The sequence below is a fragment of the Manacus vitellinus genome, unplaced genomic scaffold, assembly GCF_001715985.3.
Source record: "Manacus vitellinus isolate BGI_N305 unplaced genomic scaffold, ASM171598v3 scaffold_15_pilon, whole genome shotgun sequence".
Lineage (NCBI taxonomy): Eukaryota > Metazoa > Chordata > Aves > Passeriformes > Pipridae > Manacus > Manacus vitellinus.
Window position 1 is genome coordinate 8,562,763 of NW_021939122.1, and position 19,661 is coordinate 8,582,423.

The following is a 19,661-nucleotide window of genomic DNA, read 5'->3' on the forward strand; positions in this document are numbered from 1 at the left end:
ACAAATTATACTTGAATGCAAGTAGTTTTGCTTAATAATGGTTCTTTTGTAGCAGTGGAAAATTTACTGCTACAGGAAAACTGGTCAAACCCAGTAGATTTTGATGACAAAAAGCTATGTTATGATAACATTTCAAAGGTAAGAGGTAAGAATAAAAATGATTGAAATAGTCCCACAGCATATAATAGAGATTTTGAAGGGTAATGGTAAGTGGCAGATGTCTCTTATATGTCACATCACCCAATGGTGCACCTAATCCAATATCAGTAAAATAGCTAATGAAACAAGACATTTTTACAATGGTGTCACCATTGCAGTTATGCTTAAATATTTAGCAGTGCTGTAGTAAGTTGCTTGAAGCAATGGGTGTTCAAAGCCATTTTTTAAGTATAGAGGTTAAGGTACTATTGAATATCTCATTTTTTGCTCTTCATACAGCAGTCCAACAATTTTACAGGAATAAGAGCAGAAAACTCAAGACTATCATAAATTACAAATAATCTCAGGAAGGGAAGTAGACTATATAAACTGGGCTAACATCAGAATCATGCCCCTGGTAACTACTATGATAACACTTTTCCGTGTTACAAAATAAGATATTTTAAATAGGAGGAGATTTGAGATGGAAAAGAATGACAGAATCATGCATTTAAGGAACAGAAGGAACTTGTTTGAATAATATAACAATATTTTATTTAACAGAGCTTTACTTTTGAGGAAACTTGAATGTAGTTGTAGAGAGGCAATAAATTGAGAAGATTTGCTTTACCAAGCAGCATAGAAGAAAATTAAAAAAAGAAATTAATGATTACATTGCAGAGTAATGGAGAAAGGGAGTACTTAATTTCAGAGAAAGGAAATGTGTAACAGAATGATTCATTTGTAAAATTTACAGAAATATTTGTTTATTATTCCTAAATAATAATTTGATTTTTACTTTCTTCCCACACAGTATGAAAATCAGGCTTTCCTTTTTGGAAAGTGGGGTACCTCAGGACTTGTTGGTCGCCACAAGTTTTCTGATGTCACAGGAAAAATCAAACTGAAAAAAGAGTACTTCCTACCCCCAAAGGGCTGGGAGTGGGAAGGAGAATGGATGATTGATCCTGAAAGAAGGTCAGATTTTTTTAATTCTATGTGGGCAGCAATAAAGACATTTTAGTCTAGACTAAAAACTCCTCTATGTTTTCTTCGCTGAGGAGATTTTAAGTTCAACATTCTATGACTGAAAAAACCAGCCAATAGTCAAAGCTAGTTAATAACACTAAAATTAACATAACCTTTTTTAAAAAGTGAAATAAAACAGGCAACAGAAAGAATGCATCCATTTCCTAGGAACCAGCTTATGGTTTAGCGGTCCCCATGTCCTGATGGCTACATTACTTATTCTTTGGGTCTCGGTGCCTCATTTTTATAAAAGGGATAATAATAGTATTTCATACCTAGAAAGCTACTGTGAGGTTTATGTGTGTCTCTGTGAGATTCAGAGATCCTGCTGTGATTGTTTGACACAAGACCCTTGGATTTCTGGGTCTTCCCTTGGTAGAAGCTTAACCCTGACACCCAGTATAAAGCTTGGATTCGTGTTGTAGCAATACCATTACAGCATTTGTGTGGTGGTTTTTTGTCTTTATTTCATTAAGTGTTGAGAAGTTCCATCATTCAACAACTGATGTAGGTAATTTCTCAAACTGACTCAAGGCAGGAGTTGTTTTCAGATTCTAAGGTTGTGGTGCCATATGACAGCTCCTCCCCTGGCAGACCAAATTCATGAGGTGTCAGTTCTCCGCCAGCTCTAACAGGGTCAGTCTTTCTCTGTCAAAGGTTTTCAGCTTTGGAGTTGTGCCAGTTCAGCTGTGTTGCCACACTTTAAACCAGACTGGGTACATTATTTTTTTCATAAACAAAAACCAGCATGAGAAAGAGACTATTTTCTTCTTTTTTAAAAGAAAATATTCACCCCATTTTAAATTCTTGTGTTATGATGGTGAAAAAAATACAGAACTGTTGCTGTAGAATAACCATGCAAGAAAAATGTATGCTATTATTTGATTAATTTTAAAATTGTATCTCTCATAGGTATGAATGGATGGGGTTTTTTTCATATTAAATTAACAGCTTTTATTTCAGTGAATAATCTGACATGAAGAAAAGCAATAACATGGAGATATTTTCTCAGATAATGGAAAAACCCCTCCTGTTGAAATGCATGGTTTTGCCATGCATCTGCTTTTACTGGGAGAAGATCTGCCTGGCTGTATTTGGCCAGCAAATGGCAGTGTAGAACACACTTCAGCGCGTTCTGAACTGCAGTGAAGCACTGAGGGAAAGCAAAAGGCTTTTGATTGATTTACTGTTCCCTCATTTCTTTTATTTGCAAATTAGAAAATACTAACCAACTGATTGCTTGCCTTGTCAACAGCATAAAGGGAAACAAATTTACGTACATTGCCAAATTTTGGTGCATGCATAGATGCATGCACCTTAGAGACACGTGTAACTGCCATACACAGTCTGGGGTTTCCTACATTTAAATATATGTTGTTTTTTCTTTTTTCAAGAGGACGTATTAAAAGCAGATCCTGAATAACGCAGCAGTTAAAATACTCATGCTAGTCACTCATATTTATGGGTAATGTTCCTCTTATTGCTTACTACTACTAGAGTTGCTTCAGTTTAAGAAAGGCATTCTAAGGAAATAAGTGTCCCTCATATAGATGGAAATCCAGAATACCACCATGTGTGCATGTTCTGTGCTTTGTTTCTATATGTTTCTCTGTAGTGAACTAAAATATTTTTGATTTATTATTACATTTATTTTGGATGTGCAGTTTGTTGACTGAAGCTGATGCTGGTCATACTGAGTTTACTGACGAAGTATATGAAAATGAGAGTCGCTATCCTGGAGGGGAATGGAAAGCATCTGAAGAGAGTTACACAGATGTGGTGAGACCTTAAGTTTTCACTGGATAAATAAAGGTTTAAGAGAAGGAGTTCTATGCTTTGCTACACAGTGTATTTGCTCTATTAATGCACAGAACTGTTATGTTTTCCCTACATAAAAGAATGGAGAAAAAACTCCACCCCCACGCGAGTTCACATGTCCTCTGGGATGGATGTGGGAAGATGATGCTTGGAAATCTGATCTAAATCGAGCAGTGGATGAGCATGGTGAGATTTACTGTTTATTTGCTGATTATCAGGAAAATCTGTTGTTGATACTGAAGGATGATGTACATCAGGACTGTGGCAATATCCTGGGCATGACAGTGGTTGCCCTGTGCAAAAGTATCAAGGAAATATTTGGGTAACAGTTGCTTAAGGAATCAGACTAAATGACCTTGAGAAAGTGTTCACTGTCTGCATCTGTTTCTATTTCCATTTTAATCACTGTTCATCAAACTCACCGTTCTCATTGAGTCTTTTTTAGATCAAAAGCTATTTTGTACAAGATACATAATAAATGCATTTGTAAGTGCTTACTAGAGAATCTCATAGTCTAAGAAGCTGTATGTTAGTCTTAACTACAGCAGCAGATGACAATATTGAACCAAAAACTTTGACAACTTAAAAAAATGAAGGTTAATGCAAACAACAGTCTATTAACATGAGAGGTTTCATATGGGAAAGCTGTGTGTATAAACAGCGGGCTTGGAAATAGAATCCACCCTATTTTTTAAATAAGTTTCCAGAACATTTTTCGCAAGTCCGATCTTAATGCAGTCCAGTGGTTACAATTGGGCCTATAAGACATGGATAAGTAGCAGTAACTGAGGTTTTTTAGAGAAGTCCAAAACTTGAGACATGAAACCTCTGTAATTGCACTGAGAATATGTGGCAAAACTAGATTTGGATCTTTCGAATAATTTACCTGCGAGCCTTTAGCCGTGTGATGAGTTGCCAAACAATGCTAAGAAGTGAATCAGGAGGTCTAGGGACTAAAAGAAGTGAGGAACCTGTTTGTGTTGGTCACACACCACACACGTGTGTGAAGGATTCCTATATTGCTGAGAGAAAAATAACTGCACTGAATTTGTGTGGGAAGAGAGACATGCAGGACTGCTCAGGATGAAACAGACAGTGTGCAACTGATTCTTGGGCAATTCTGAAATGAAAAAAGACTTGAAAGCCTTTTTGTGAAGAGTCTGGTGCTCCTAGACAGAGTTTTTCAGATTAGATGTACTGCTATCCTGATGAGGTTAGAAAATCCTAAGTGCACCATTTTCCTGGTGTTACTTTGACTTCCATATGCTTGTTACTTACACTAAATTAAAACTGCTACCAGCTTAGAAAGTTGTGATATAAACAACCTTATAAGACCATAATTTGGATTCTACAGCAATAGGAAAAGGCAATATATCGTAGCAAAGAATTTACAGGAGATTGGTTTGGTGGTTTGAAAATGAATAATGAAAACAAAAATCTCTTGGGAGATTCTGGAAAGCCCGGAATTTTGCAAAACTATAATGAATTTTTATTTGTTCTAAAACAGCTGAAAACTCTCAAATAGTTACTACTTTTAAATATAAGTGAAATAGCTAGCTATTAGGATAAAATAATCTTTTCTTTATCTTAGTGTATTGATATCTGTCTTAACCGGAACCTCTGTTAGGAGTCTGCAGTAACCTTTTAATGAGATGACTTTAAATTAAAGTCTGAGTCCTAGATATTTGGCAAATGAATTATATTACATAGTCAAAATACCAGTTCTTAAAGTTTTATGATCAGAGTTCGTATAGTTGGTCTTCCTTTAAATGCCAATCTGCTGGAGTTACAAGAGTGCACAGAACATTCAACTCTTATTTAAAGTTAAAGATGAGTTTTTCCTGTGGTGAAGTATGAAAATGTGATATCAACATCTGAAAAAAAACAAGAATGAGAAGAAAAGGACTTGAAATATATTGTATCTGTTTTAATATTGAGATTTTTATTGTCACATATATTAGCATCATTAAAATGTCATCAGTTGCCCCCTGGCTATTGGACACTTAGGTTCTGCAATGCTGAATAGTCTTGTGTGATAAAGCTTCATCCTTTACAGTCTGGTACACTCTATTTCCCATGCTTTTCTTCTTTGTATCTTGCTTCTATTTCTGAAAATATACCAACTAATCGATTCTGTTTTAGGATGGGAATATGGAATTACTATTCCTCCAGACACTAAGCCCAAGTCATGGGTTGCTGCAGAAAAAATGTATCACACACATCGACGGCGAAGACTGGTGCGGAGACGTAGGAGGGATTTACCTGAAGCAGTAACAGCAGGAAGGGTAAGCAAAGGAGAGATCCAGCCAGGGACTTGCACATTGTAACAGTCTGAGTTTCCTTTTTTTAAAAAAAAAAATCTGCATGAATTTCTCATTTCCTGAGTAAAGAAAAAATGTAATACCAAACAAAAAAAAAAATCTAGAACAACCTTTTATTTTTTCATTATATTCCTTTTCTTTATCCTTTTGTAAATTGATGTTACTAGCTTTGGTTTATAAGGGGAATTTTAGGCCTGCCAGAGCAAGTGCTGCTTTTTTTCATTACAGTCATACAACACTGTGGATAACAAGAATTTGTGTCCTCTAGGGAATGTCATCATATGAAGATCAAGAAGGATGGGAATATGCTTCCTTGATTGGCTGGAAATTTCACTGGAAACAACGCAGTTCTGACACCTTCCGTCGAAGACGATGGAGACGAAAAATGGCTCCCTCAGAGACACATGGTGCTGCAGCTATCTTTAAACTTGAAGGTGCTTTGGTAAGGGATAGAGTATCAAAAAGGTCTTTCAAAGGTCAAACTGTTAATTCACAGTAAATAAACATGTATATCAGTCATTCTTAAATTGTTAGACTGATAAGTAACTAAGAAACTAATATAGTTTATATTGTTTAAATTATTTAAAGTCTGAAAGGGACCATTAAAGTTGGAGTAGAGACTCTTGTATTAGTATTTTTTTATATTTTATATTGCGTAGAAAATATTAGATATTATATATAATTTATATATTTTATAATTACTTTTGATTGTTTTTATTACTTTATTTTTCAATATTTTTTTTTTACTGCATTACATGAGATTTAGAGCAAAAGGCCAAATTACTAAATAAGCCTTCTTTAAGTAAAAACAAGTAAAGTGAAAAGGTAGCTCAAGATTTTCATGCACATAATTTAGATATATTAACATCAGCACAACAAACAACCGGCACTGAAACAGCTGCCCCTGATTGGTATTTGCATGTATAAACAACCAAACACAAGAAAGGAGAGCAAGTGTTGGAGAAGCCAGAATGTCATATGTCACATGTCACAAATAGATGACCAGAATGTAATTATTCCTCACGTTTTCAGGTTACACAACTTCACAGATAAGCTCTATTTATCAAAATACAAATTGTAGCAAATCATGTGAGAAGGCTACTTTGTTTTTATAAAATATATAGGACTTCTGAGTCTGATTGTATAGCATTAACAACAGTTTGCACTTTTTTCTTGGTTTGTTTCTCTTTTTTACATCAAATGATGACCAAGGATTCGCTGAGAGCATTTTCTTTTTCCAATTAATTTGGTTTCACAGAGTTTAATAATTCCTGCATCAGTTTTGCTTATGACTGTACTTCCTGGGCTATTGCTTGGATAAAGCCTTAGAGCAGTTCTCTGCAACAGTGCAGTGCAGGACACCTGCAACCTCTCCTTCAATCTGAGCTGAGAGGTAGCTAGTGTAACTCCAGAAATAAGACATCCTGGAAGTAAGATGAAATGGTGGGATATGATTTCTGCACAGCTTCAATGGCAACAGGAAATGACCTCTGGACATGAGTAAACATCTTAAAGTACATTTACTCACAGAAGTAAATTTCTCCTTGCTATGGAGGAGAGACTGAAACCCATAAATTCACACACAGAGTCCCCTTTTCTCAGATTCCTTCTATGTTTGTAAATACTCAATAACTTTTTTCTATATATAACTTCAGGGAGCAGACACCAGTGTTGATGATGGAGAAGGAAAGAGTTCTGACAAAACCAAAGACTCAGCTACAAAGGTGTTTGGTGCCAATACACCTCTTGTTTCCTGCCACTTTGACAGTAGGTTCTTCAACAATTCCTTTCTGAAAAACCATATCTGTTTCTCCCCGGTTTCATAATTCTTTACGTTTTGCATCTAGCTTTATATACCTTCTGTTAAAATGACTATCAGATCCCTGATTGGGCCCTAATTAGGTTATTAAAATAAAAATTACAGTTAGTCATTTTGATGTTTTAGTTCACTGTCACACAGCCATTTTAAAAACCTGTATGGGACAGGAATTCTAAAGCTAACTATTGCAGCACCTGAATTTACGCTGTCTTAAATGATGCATCTTTAGCATTGGGGTCCCTCCATGACAATGCAGGGAGCTAATGCAACAGAGATGATGTATATACAGTCAGTTTTTTGTTGTTTTAGCTCACTTAACCAGCTCAGTGCAGGGTCAGACAATGCCTGACCCAGAGGAAGCAGTACCATGTAGTTGAGTTGGCAAAGTGAACAAAACTGTAACTTTGCCAACCTGGATTGGTTTTAAATGCCTTGTAATCACTGTAATGTGATTCACAAAAGCAGGGACACTGAGATGGGAGCCACCAGTGCTAGTTAACAGGAAGGGTGGCCAATCCTGAAATTTAAAATCCTTTTTGAGGAGCTCTGACTGGAACACTTGTCTTTCTTTGGACTCTGCAGAACTTGATTTCCCTGCTGGGAATGGGTGCCTAAATCTTAAATCTTTTAGAACCTGAGGAAAATTATTGCAGTTTCTTTTTAATAAAGACCACAGTTGGAGGAAAATGACACCTTCTCCTGCCAGAGTTCAGAGGTTTCAGCTCAATGAGGCTATGAGTGGCTCAGATTTTTTCAAGGGCTGAATGAGTTAGAGGTGATATCTTTTAAAGAAAGGCTGTAGTAACTGCACCCCATGCTGTCCTGGGTTTGGGAAACTCTCACATCTTCTTTTAAAGTTATTCCACCTTACCTACAGTGTTTTGTTGTTGTTTTTTTTTTAATCTTTTAGTTCAAGAGACACAGTTGCAATTGGGATAATTTTCTAGAGCGGAGAGCTAAAAATGTGAAACACTCAGGTCCCTGGAGGTGCTGTAGTGAATATTTAAATTAAGCACAGGAATGCCCAGTTATTGATTCTCTTTGGATGAGCTAGATTGTCATGCTGTTTCAAACAGGAGTTTTTGAATACAAGGATTTTTAGATGATCATATGGCGAAAAAAGCCCAAATAGCATTAGTGGGCTTTTTCATTTCTGCTTTGTGTTGGAACAAATGTTCTCAGGTGCTAACTGAGGTATTAATATACCTGTCACAAGAAAACCAAAAATGTTCCTACAGTTCTTGTGTTAAAATGTGAAAGGCATTTGAATAAACTCAAAATATCTTCATTACAGAAATGAAGCCTGTATAATGCACTTGAACTGTTTTTATTTATTTGATACAGGAGTATATACTTACCACCTTCGCTGTTACGTCTACCAGGCAAGAAACCTCATGGCTTTAGACAAAGACAATTTTTCAGGTATGGAAAAATGCTTTTGCCATGAACCAGTAAATTGATTTAGCTGTAGAACATCTTAAGGTTTGTGTGTAGGTCCTAGCTACTAAAACTGCACTGTAAAAAAAGTCTCAGATTTGTTAGGTATGATCTCAGATTGGTTAGTACTACCCCAGAAGCAGCCAAAAATGCAGTGTTCTATGTGTGCAGTACCTGTTACTCCCAATGAATACTCAGTAAGAGAATGGGATTTCAAATAAGGTCTGAATTTCCCATGACCAGTCCCTTCCTCTTGCCTTAGTTTCTTCTTCTAACCAAAGTCTACATGCAGTTTTTTTGTGCAGGAAGCTTGCATAAAAGCAAGGATGGAGAAAGCTGGATGGCTGTCACATCACCAAGTTTTTTTTATATAGTGTTCAGGTTTTTTTATATGAATTCATTATGGAGATGAACTTGTAGAAGAACTACACTGTGCCTTACTAAAAAGCATAGCTTTTTTTCATTTATAAATGTGTACTGCTTGCCTTTTTATTTCCAGCTCTTAGGTATTCCAATGGTATTGTATCCATTTGACATCTTTGTAGTCAGGCTAATACCCAGATTTATCAAAGATTCAATTTTTGCAAATTAAAATTAAAATTTCACTGTGAAGTCGGAGAGCAAATTGAATTTAGATTCTGTAAGAATAAAACTTTACACTTCCTTTAAGGAAGTTCAGCAAAAGATAAAGCTGAAATTAATTTTCTTTCCCCATTATCCTCCATTTGCATCCTTTTCTCCCTGTTTTAAGTAATAATTGAGTAAATGTAATGCATTTGTTACAGAAGATATAGCACTATACATATTTCAGTGCTATTTTCTGAAATGAGGAAGGTTTCATACAACTACCTGTGTATATTTGGTCTTACTTCACTATGCAGCACTTAAAGCAATACACACAATAATAAATGCCTCTAATTTGCACATGTGTAATTCAGGACAGGCACCTCATATGCAGTCATACATAAACTAGCTCATCTACATTTTATTTTCCCCTAAAATTAGCTTGAAGAGTTAACCAAATTTTGTAAAACTCTGATCAGGTACCTAGTCAGAAGCTATTGAAACTGACCTAAAGATAACCTTTAAAATTGCCTTGAATCCTTAGGAATTGCAATTTATACAGGAAACATCAACGACCATCATCAGATACCTTCTACAGAGCTCTTGATGATTTAAGGACCTGCCAAACACTGGGCTTAGACCACTTTAATCATTCAACTGTTTCACAAGAAGAGATTGCTATAAATAAGCATGTTTGAAACCAAAAATTGATCTGAGCTATATAGCCTGGGAGAATTTGTTGTTTGGCAACTATTCAGAACTAGAATTATTTCTTTGTATTATTTATGAGGCTGTATATCAACGGAGATAACAAAAAAGAATTGCTACAGACAAGATGTAAGAGGAGATTAGTATAGACAATGTTTCGTTTTAGCTTTCAGGTTCTCTTTCTGATTTACAAAATATTTTATCATTTTCATTTATTAGTCTGTTAATCAAGACTTGTATAAAGGAAGCGATTTAGTAATCAAATGGAAATTGCTCTATTAAATGCAAATTACATATATGTGTTTGTTTTTGTTTTAAACAGAATGGCTTAGAGCTGGTAACAACACAAAAAAAGAACATGCTGTATTTGATTAAAATTGTGATTGTGTGCTTTATGACTTGATGAGGCTTTGTTTGTCTGTAACTCTGTGCTTTTAATCTTTGTATGATATTCCAGATCCGTATGCTCACGTTTCTTTCCTCCATCAAAGCAAAACAACTGAGATCATTCATTCAACTCTAAATCCTACATGGGACCAAACTCTCATATTTAATGAAATTGAGATCTATGGGGACCCACAGACAGTAGCTCAAAACCCACCTAAAGTTGTTATTGAACTTTTTGACAGTGACCAAGTGGTAGGTGAAATCCTTTTACACAGATTGCTTTTTTATTTATTTACATTGGTTGAGAATACATTAATGGCTGTGATTGCTATTTTTGGTTGCAGGGTAAAGATGAATTCCTTGGAAGAAGTGTTTGTTCCCCCATGGTCAAGTTAATCCCAGAAGAGGACATCACACCAAAACTGCTCTGGTATCCTGTAACAAATAATGGCAAAGCTAGTGGAGACATTCTTTTTGCTGCAGAACTTATTTTGAGAGACAAGGTATATGTTTCTTTTTTTGTGTGTGTGTATGTGGAATGTAATATGATACATTATATATCCTTTCAAAGTGAGAGAATATGTGAAGAACTATCTTAATACTTGCAAGGTATTTCATCTAAGGAAGATGAGAAAAACTTATACTCATGTTTATGTCTTAATAGGGTGGTGCCAACCTTCCAATTCTTCCATCACAAAGAGCACCAAAGCTTTACATGGTACCTCAAGGAATCAGACCAGTAGTTCAACTCACTGCTGTTGAGGTATGGCTTACTCTTAAACTAACTGAATACAAGTACAATCATCTTATCCTCTAGACAGTAAGTTTGTGTATTTGCTTAAAGAAAACTTAAAAAATCATAGTGAGAAATATAGGGGACTCTCTTCCTTACATGTTTTGGAATTTCACTGTTTCCATTAACTTTCCTAGAACTAGAACCTTGAAATATTTTGCCAGTCAGATTTTATTATTTAAAAGACTTTATTTCTTTCTTCCTACTTTTTGAGTATTATATTAAGCATATTTGTATCTCTTCCCACTTTTGCTTGTACTGGATTTTATTTTACAGATTCTGGCTTGGGGGTTGCGAAACATGAAAAACTACCAACTGGCACCTGTTATGTCTCCCAGTCTCATTGTGGAATGTGGGGGTGAAATGGTGGAATCTGTGGTGATCAAAAACCTCAAAAAGACACCGAATTTTCCATCTTCTGTTCTCTTCATGAAAGTGGTACGTTACAAAAAAACAGCTGTCTACAGCAAAATAAGTTATTCCATGGTTTTAAAGGTCAAGGATTTCTTCTGAATAGAAGAACTCAAACATATGCTTTTGACTTACTCTAAGCAATTTATGAGCCTGAAAATTCTAATAAAGATCATGTAAATGTGTCTGTACAGTCATTGATAAGTGTACCATTTTATATACACAATCCAGTGCAGTATATATATTTTTTTATTTGAAAAGGCATTAATTTACCTGTAGGTATGTGGCTACTTTCCTACTGCTATGATGGGATCTGTGCAAGAGTCTAGAAAATTCAAGACTTGGGGCAATTAAAATTGTTTTTACTGATTTTTATTAATTCATAATATAAGGTTAGAAGTTTTGATTCACCATACAACCATAGAACACAGTAGTTCAATGTGAAATAAATGAAGCAACGACTCTGATTTAGGGGGGAAATCTTTATTCAGTTTTCTTCTGTTTGCATTATAAAAAAACTCTAACCTTTTATTTTTAGCTTTTGCCAAAAGAGGAGTTATACAGTCCATCTCTTGTTATTAAAGTAATAGACCACAGACCATTTGGACGGAAGCCCATCGTGGGACAATGTACTATTGATTTACTGGAAAGCTTTCGCTGTGACCCCTACACTACTAAAGAGGACATTGCACCACAACTGAAAGGTAGAAAGCTGGAAAATAAGAAGTTCTACTTTCTTGTGTGATGCTAGAATTACCTACCTTCAGTGTTTACTCTGTATGCTGTAGTGATGAATAGCTACCTCATGTTGTGTACTTATTTGGGGATAATGTTGTCTGAAAGAAAGAAACTCTAAAACAGAGTATTAATTAGGGCAATATTCTGTGGAGCGTAAGAGAACATTATGCAAAGGCAAGTCTAGTCTTATGCTTGATGTGCTAGTTCCCAGAAGTTCCTCTTTCGTGTCAACTTAGAATTTAACTACCTGCAGATTACCCTGGCAATGGTACCAAAGTAACAACCCAGGATTCCAGCAAGAATGCTCTGAATACAATCCTGACATTTTCCTCTATATTTTTTCCAAGTTTGACTCTTTTTTAAAGAAGTCTGTATATTTGAGAAATGTTTGCATGTCCTGCGCAAAAATATATTGTGGCTTTTTAGCAAAAAATGGCAACTAATCGCTTTCTTTAGAGTATCAAACATATAACAAATTAATTATTTTACATTTTCTGTGACTGTTTGGATTTCAAATCTGATGAAACTGTTTAGTAAGATATTTTTCCAACACCATATTGCCTTAATAAAAACTTTGGCTTACAGTTAGTCTGCTCTCTGCTGCACCTCGCCAGGATACAGTAATTGATATGGAAGACACACAACCACTGCTAACAGCTCAGGTAATCTTTGAAATTTGATACTTTACTTTATTCTTCAGATCTGTGATTTCTGAGAAACTATCTAGACAGCAAAACTGTCAGAAACATATGCAACCTTCTAGAAAGCCAGATGGAACAAAGGCACTTTGTGACAAAAACGCAAAGGAAATATGTTTGTCATTGTAACCTTTGTTTTCATGTAGTAAATATCAAACTATAGCATTTTTGTGCTTGGTAAGGTTCACCCAGTGTTGTAAGAATTAATTCACTTGTTCAAAGCTACTGAAAGCACATGATAGAACACTAGCAGTTGCCCAGTGATGGTGGTTGGAGCAGCCTCATCTGGCACAGACTGAACAGTTCTAGATAAAGGAGTTAGAAGTAGGTGTGTGTTTTGGTGGGTGCAGACCTTCAGCTGTTCATTTTGTCACAGCCGTGGCTTTGTCTCTCTTACCTTGAAGTCATCCAAACCCAATACCACTGAAACAGTTTTATCTGCACTAACACTTCTCTTCTTTCCTTTTCTGTTGTGCCTTGTGAATATCTTTACTGCTCTGATTCTTTCGGGACCACCACAATACAGTTTTACTTGCCAGGTAAAAAATAATTTACCTTGCAGAATTTTACTCTTGAGTTGAAACATTAGTGAAAACAAATTCCTGACAGTGCATTTTCAAGGAAAAATTTTCAGTTCTCTTAGGAATGTAAAGTGTTTCCCTTACCTAGAAGATGTTTTCATTAACTTCTGATTGGCCTGTTTTGTTAAAGGAAGCACAAAGGTTATGTCCTTTAATATATAGTAATTTTGCAGGCTCTTAATCCACAATTTTGACTTTTGAAAATGCAGAAAATTTTACTTTGCTGCAGAGGTCCCAAAGTAAATACTACTGAATTTAGATTTTTCAACTCTCACTCTTATTTGAATATATTAATGATTACATTGTTCTTTCTTCATTTCTTCTTCTGTATCCTAAAGTCATGATATTCAGACTAATTTAAGTATATCATAGACCATGGTCTTGTGTTTCTTGTCATCATACATGTAAATTGTCCTTAATATTTAACTTAGAACAGTCTCTAACTTTTATCTGAAATAGGTTTTCTCTTCTAATATAAGTGCAGAGAATCATTATTTCCTTTAAAATTTTTAAGAAGAAATATTTACAAAATAAAGAAGATTTAGCTCTTCAAAGTCACTGGCAAAATTGATTGTATTTGTGTAGTTTCAACTATAAAGGGAAAATTTCAAATTTTATATAAGGCGAAGCACAATTTCTTTTAGTTTGTCATCACCCAAGCCACATACAATTCTGGATACAGTGATAGCATCCTTATTAGAGGAATGAAAATTCAAAACAATTGAAATAAGTACAACTGTGGGAAGTATAAATGCTATGCAGACAATACTTCGAGGACACCAAAATTTCATCAATTACATTCCAATTTCCAGTGTTTAAGCAGTATGTCAACAGCACTCAGCAAAATGGCTTCTCCAACAACAGTGCATGTATGTATGTACCGAGCTAATGCATGCAGGTGACCAGAATATTGATGTGGTGGGGTCATGAGGGTGTACATCTCTTGGCAGTTCCGCCACAGATTTTGGAGGAGATGATGCTCGTAAGTCTGGTGTGGTTAGTTATGGATATTAAGATATCCTTGTTCTGAAAGTCTTACTATGCATATAAAATATGTATGAACTACTAAAAACCTGGTTTGTGTTTCAGCTTACTTGGAATCTGTGTGGTAAAAGCATGAAACACAATAGGAATTACTTAACCACACTATTAATATTTAAACTTTGTCTAGAAGTCTACTTTGTGGAAAATAAAATAACTTTATGATAAGTAAAATTCTAACTTTTAACTTTTCTAGGCATCCACTGCATCATAGAAATTTTTTTCCATAATTCCAAATTGTTCGAAAAGCTAATAGTTCACTGTTGATGTCCTGAAAACATCATGTGTGACAATGTAAAGTCACTGGATACATTTTAAAAAGGACAGTACCTGTCACATTGTTTTTATCATGTGAATATCTCACTCCAAAATCTCTAATTTATCATATGGCATTTTATTCTGTGTTTTGGCATTCCATAAGCACATCCTGCTTACAACTTTCAGTAAGAATAATATCCAAAGCTTGAAGATTGTTTTTTGCTTTGGGAATTTTTAAAAAAAGTCTTAAAGTTTTATTTTTTCCTTAATTTCTTCTTTCCAAAACTACCAAGTGCATTATTTGAAGAGACATTTGAAGGTATATCAAGGCAAAAAAAAACCCCAAACCCAAAACATATACTCTAATTTAAATTCTTCCAAAATTATGCTCCAAAATGATGAAAGATTAAGACTTCTACACAGTAGGAAAAGGCTTTAAATTAGGAGTTTAAATTATTATTGCATAATTATGCAAGTTATCCTTCACATTGTCAACATTACCAACCAGAGTTTAAACAAAGTGAAATTTAAATATGGCAAAGTATTCAAAATTATCTGATGAATTCTGCCTGTAAGTTTTGCGAATCGCTAACAGTATGATTTCCAAGAAAAAAACTGTCTTCAGAAAATGACAGTCCTAGGCAAACCTTAAAAAATTATGCTGTGTTTCTGATTTGAAGTTAGACAAGACTAGTAAGATATGGTAGACCTGAACACCCCAGCAAGATAATTACTTAGAGAAATGGGAGTAAATGAGTATGATATACCAGAGTGATGTCCTGACCTATTGATGCATTTGGTTTGTATTCATAAAATGTTTTTGCATATTTCTTCTGCTTCTCACAAAAAATTATGGCTAATGCTTTTAAATGAAAGCACAAGGTATAATAAAAAACACTAGCACAACTGACACTTGTTAATCATGGCTTCCAAATGGGACGCATGATGCTTGCTCTTAATGGACTATCAGGTCGTAATTATGGTATCTGTGATTTAACAGGTGAAGCATTTTGGATTGTGCACATTGCTTTTATACTTATATGGATAGATCTATAAACACACATATACTGGTTGTTACTGTACCTTATAATTCATGTTGAGCATTAGCAAATTACTTTATAGAGAAGCAAATAGTGAAAAAAGGCAAAAAACCCCACTTGAATCTTCCGTATGTGAAATTTGTTTGGAAAAGAATCTTTGGAATAGGTTCAGTTTTGTAAGTGCTCTTAGAAACATTTTTCATCTGAAATAAATCAGATCCAGTGCTTTGTGCAACCGCAGATGAAAGCAGAGAACGATGCTACTGTGGAAATCAATAAATAGAATCCAGACTGTAACACTACAATGATACAATAAAAACCAAGCTTCTCTCAGTTTTGCTTTGCTATGTGAAGAACAAAGCACAGGGTGATAATGTTTTACAGTCCTCTGTAAAATCTGCTTTTCAAAATTTATATGTATATGTGCTCCAGCTTAATATCTAGAACATATTGACAGCAGAAAAAAAAAATCCGAGTTAAACATTTGGTGTCTGAATAGTCTTCAAATACATTTCTAAATTATTGTTAGTAAGTTACTTCACATACATACTGTGTATAAAACCTCGAACTTTTAAAGCTTGTTTAACTGTCTAATATTCTACAAATCATATCCTTACCATTGTTTCTATTTTGCTCTTTTTTTATGACTTGATCCTCATGAGCAGCTTACAGAGAAGGTAACGTATACTACTTTTACACATTGCTTTCTTGTAAATGAGATATCCAGTTGAAAATCAGTATATCAATATTGCCTCTAAATTAGCATTTTAAGCATGTAGGTGAGAACAGTAATCTCTGAAAATATTTGATGTAAAACCTACAGTGAACTTGTGATGTGGTAAATTTGGGAAAAATATGAAAGACTAAAATAAGAAGCCATATATATAAAAAAAAACCAAAAACAAAAACAAAAAGCCAAAACCAAAAAACCAAACAAACCATCACCTTTAATGATCTGTATAATAATTTAAGGTTCTCTTTAAATCCATAGAGTCTTAAAAAAAAATTTAATTTACACAGTGAATGAATGCTATTCGTTACCAATGGAAGTATGTTTTCAGGGGTATATAATCATATTATGCAACCCTTATGAATACAGAAAATAGCACTCTCTTAAACACAGTGATTATCAGACTTAAAAGATACTGTATTATTGGAAATGTATAGATTGCTAGCACCTAGGGTGTCATGAGGCTTATTGAAGTACTATTTTTTAGGAAGCAAGACTCACTACTCCTTTTCAGCTGCACTCAGTAAACATTAAGGTAGATCTGCAACTGCAAGACTGTTATGATACAGGCAGTCTGCACTGGTTTTAAGGGAATGATGTATGGTTAGAGCAGTTACAGGTCTGTCCCAGTTTTATTATATGGCAGTGGTTTTGAAATAACTAGGAATGTTGGAAGCAACTAGCTCATTTATCCCTCGGGAAAGTTTGAACATATTCTCTGTAGTTCTTACAGTCACACAATCCCTGTAACGAATCCCAGGTGTGATGGTGCTGTTCCTTACCAATGACTGCACCAGCAAAGTGTACCTGCACATCCTCTGACTCCAGTAATTTAGAACTCGGGTGGTTAGGCTGTACTGCCCTGCTAGAAGGTGGAGGAGAGAAATACACCTCCCAAAATCAGTACTTTGAGATAGGTATCTAGATACCAGTAACTAATCACATGCTCGGAGGTGGCTGGCTGTTGACTATCAACACAGCTGGATTACAGACTAGATACCTAAACCTGGGTAAGACACATTCCATTTTTTAGCCTTAATAATTAATTACATTCTAATTCTCTTTCAGATGAACATTTAATATTACCTACCTGATAATAAGTTTTAGAGTATATTATCTTTTATGATGCTTAATTGTTCTTTTTTTCTGCTGTACAGCATGATATAAAAGAGGATTTGTCTTCTAATAAAAAAGTCTTTTATTTGCTTTTCTTCAAGGAGGAAGAAATTGTTGATTGGTGGAGCAAATTTTATGCTTCAATAGGAGAACATGAAAAATGCGGACAGTATATTAAAAAAGGATATGACACTTTAAAGGTATTGCTCAGGATAAAATAAATTAATGTATCTCAGAGTTTATAGGCCCAAGACCTGATCAGAGCTGTGCCCTCTGTTATTTTAAATGCTCTTCAAAATTTAACTATACCTGATTTCCTGTAAAGGTTCATTACTAATTCATGTGGTGAAATGAAAATTTTAAGAAGATATCTTGGCTTCTCTTCTACTTAAATACACTTATTAGGAGATGTATCAAGAGTTTAATATTACCTTCAGTCAAAGGGGATTTTACTCTTGACTTCTTTGGGTGCCAGGCAGATCCCAAATAAACATATACATTGATAAAGTATGAGCACAGAGGATCAGTATTTTTACTGTTTGTTGGTTAAAATTTGAAGTCACTTTTATTTCTCATCTAATACACATAATGAAGAAAGTAAAAATAAGCTTATGGCATGATACTTACTCTGTTTTTAACAAGGCCTAAATGAAGCTTGATCACATCTCCAAACATTGCATTTGCTTCCACTTTGATATGAAAATTATGATTTCTAAACTGCATTGTTTTCATTTTACTTTTCCTTTTTTTTTAAGGTGTATGACTGTGAATTGGAAAAAGTACCTGAATTTAATAACTTAACGGACTTCTGTGATACATTTAAACTATACAGAGGCAAATCTGAGGACAATGACGATCCATCAGTGGTTGGGGAGTTCAAGGTAAATTTCAAATGGTGGGCAAAAACCAAATGCTAGTTGCAGTCTAAGTAAGTGGTTATCATTGAAGTAGGTCTACATGCAAGCTGAAATATGGATGTGTGCATCAATAGGGGCAAAAGATGCTTGTAACTACTTAGGTACAGACCCTTCTGTGTCAAGGAAGGTACAACTATGCATTGCTCACAATACACGTGATCCATGTTAATCTAAAATAAATATCATTCCTACTAATGTAATCTTCCCTGGTACGTGTGGGACAGAACCTTCCCAGATAACCTCTTGAACAGACTGAAGTTTCACCTGCAGACATTCTGAGCAAAGAAATTCGTTTTTAGAATGAATTTGGAAAAGGTATTTTCTACTATTTCTGGGTCTCTATGACTTATACAGATTAAAATAATGCTAATGTAGAAAAAACAAACCGAACCTTAAACAATGCTTTTGGAGAGGGAAACAAATACAAGATATTTGTTACGTGTTCTCAGCTGGAGCAAACTGAGTAATTGTGTTGACATAAAACTAGCTGAATTAATTTAAATTGCCAAAGGATATAACCTTGCCTTTTTAGTAAGTCTCATTATCCAGAACACGTTAAAGTAAAACAAAAGACTTCCAAGTGGCTGTGGATCAGGCCATAATATTGCTATTCCTAATTAAACCAGAGTGTGCATGTGTAGGATAAATAAGAAAAAACAAACCTAGCTGAGTGACTTTTCTACATTTATCTTGACTGAGCCTTTATATTACTTTGTAGGGATCCTTTAAAATCTATGCATTGCCTGACGATCCCACTATTCCAGCTCCTCCCCGCCAGTTCCGGGAGCTGCCAGACAGTGGGCCTCAGGAGTGCATTGTGAGAATTTATATTGTTCGAGCTCTGCAGCTTCAACCCCAGGATAATAACGGGCTGGTGAGACTTTTTGCTTTTGGAATGTTTGCAAGCTAATTGGTGTAGTATATTTTAAATAAAGTTAGTCTTCGTAAATATTCCTTAACAATATTTTTTTCTTATTTTTAATAGTGTGATCCTTATATAAAAATATCTCTAAGTAAAAAAGTAATTGAAGACAGAGATAATTATGTGCCTAATACTCTCAACCCAATTTTTGGCAGGTAACGAACTTTTTTGTGTTTTCAATTTACTGTATTTTAA

The 19,661-nt window shown here is 34.8% G+C and overlaps 1 protein-coding gene across 3 annotated transcripts in view; it reads left to right on the plus strand.

The window, feature by feature from the left end:
• Nucleotides 1-19,661, plus strand: part of MYOF (myoferlin) — a 65,257-nt gene that overhangs the window by 36,855 nt on the left and 8,741 nt on the right. For all 3 annotated transcript variants that reach the window (XM_018069173.3, XM_018069174.3, XM_018069175.3), the window contains 18 exons: nt 953-1,116; nt 2,832-2,946; nt 3,066-3,171; nt 5,128-5,270; nt 5,575-5,748; nt 6,962-7,073; nt 8,470-8,547; nt 10,292-10,473; nt 10,566-10,724; nt 10,886-10,984; nt 11,291-11,452; nt 11,964-12,129; nt 12,749-12,825; nt 16,447-16,458; nt 17,729-17,827; nt 18,383-18,508; nt 19,263-19,418; nt 19,530-19,621. In XM_018069173.3, coding sequence (XP_017924662.1) covers nt 953-1,116; nt 2,832-2,946; nt 3,066-3,171; nt 5,128-5,270; nt 5,575-5,748; nt 6,962-7,073; nt 8,470-8,547; nt 10,292-10,473; nt 10,566-10,724; nt 10,886-10,984; nt 11,291-11,452; nt 11,964-12,129; nt 12,749-12,825; nt 16,447-16,458; nt 17,729-17,827; nt 18,383-18,508; nt 19,263-19,418; nt 19,530-19,621 — 2,222 coding nt within the window. The remainder of the gene's footprint in view (nt 1-952; nt 1,117-2,831; nt 2,947-3,065; nt 3,172-5,127; nt 5,271-5,574; nt 5,749-6,961; nt 7,074-8,469; nt 8,548-10,291; nt 10,474-10,565; nt 10,725-10,885; nt 10,985-11,290; nt 11,453-11,963; nt 12,130-12,748; nt 12,826-16,446; nt 16,459-17,728; nt 17,828-18,382; nt 18,509-19,262; nt 19,419-19,529; nt 19,622-19,661) is intronic.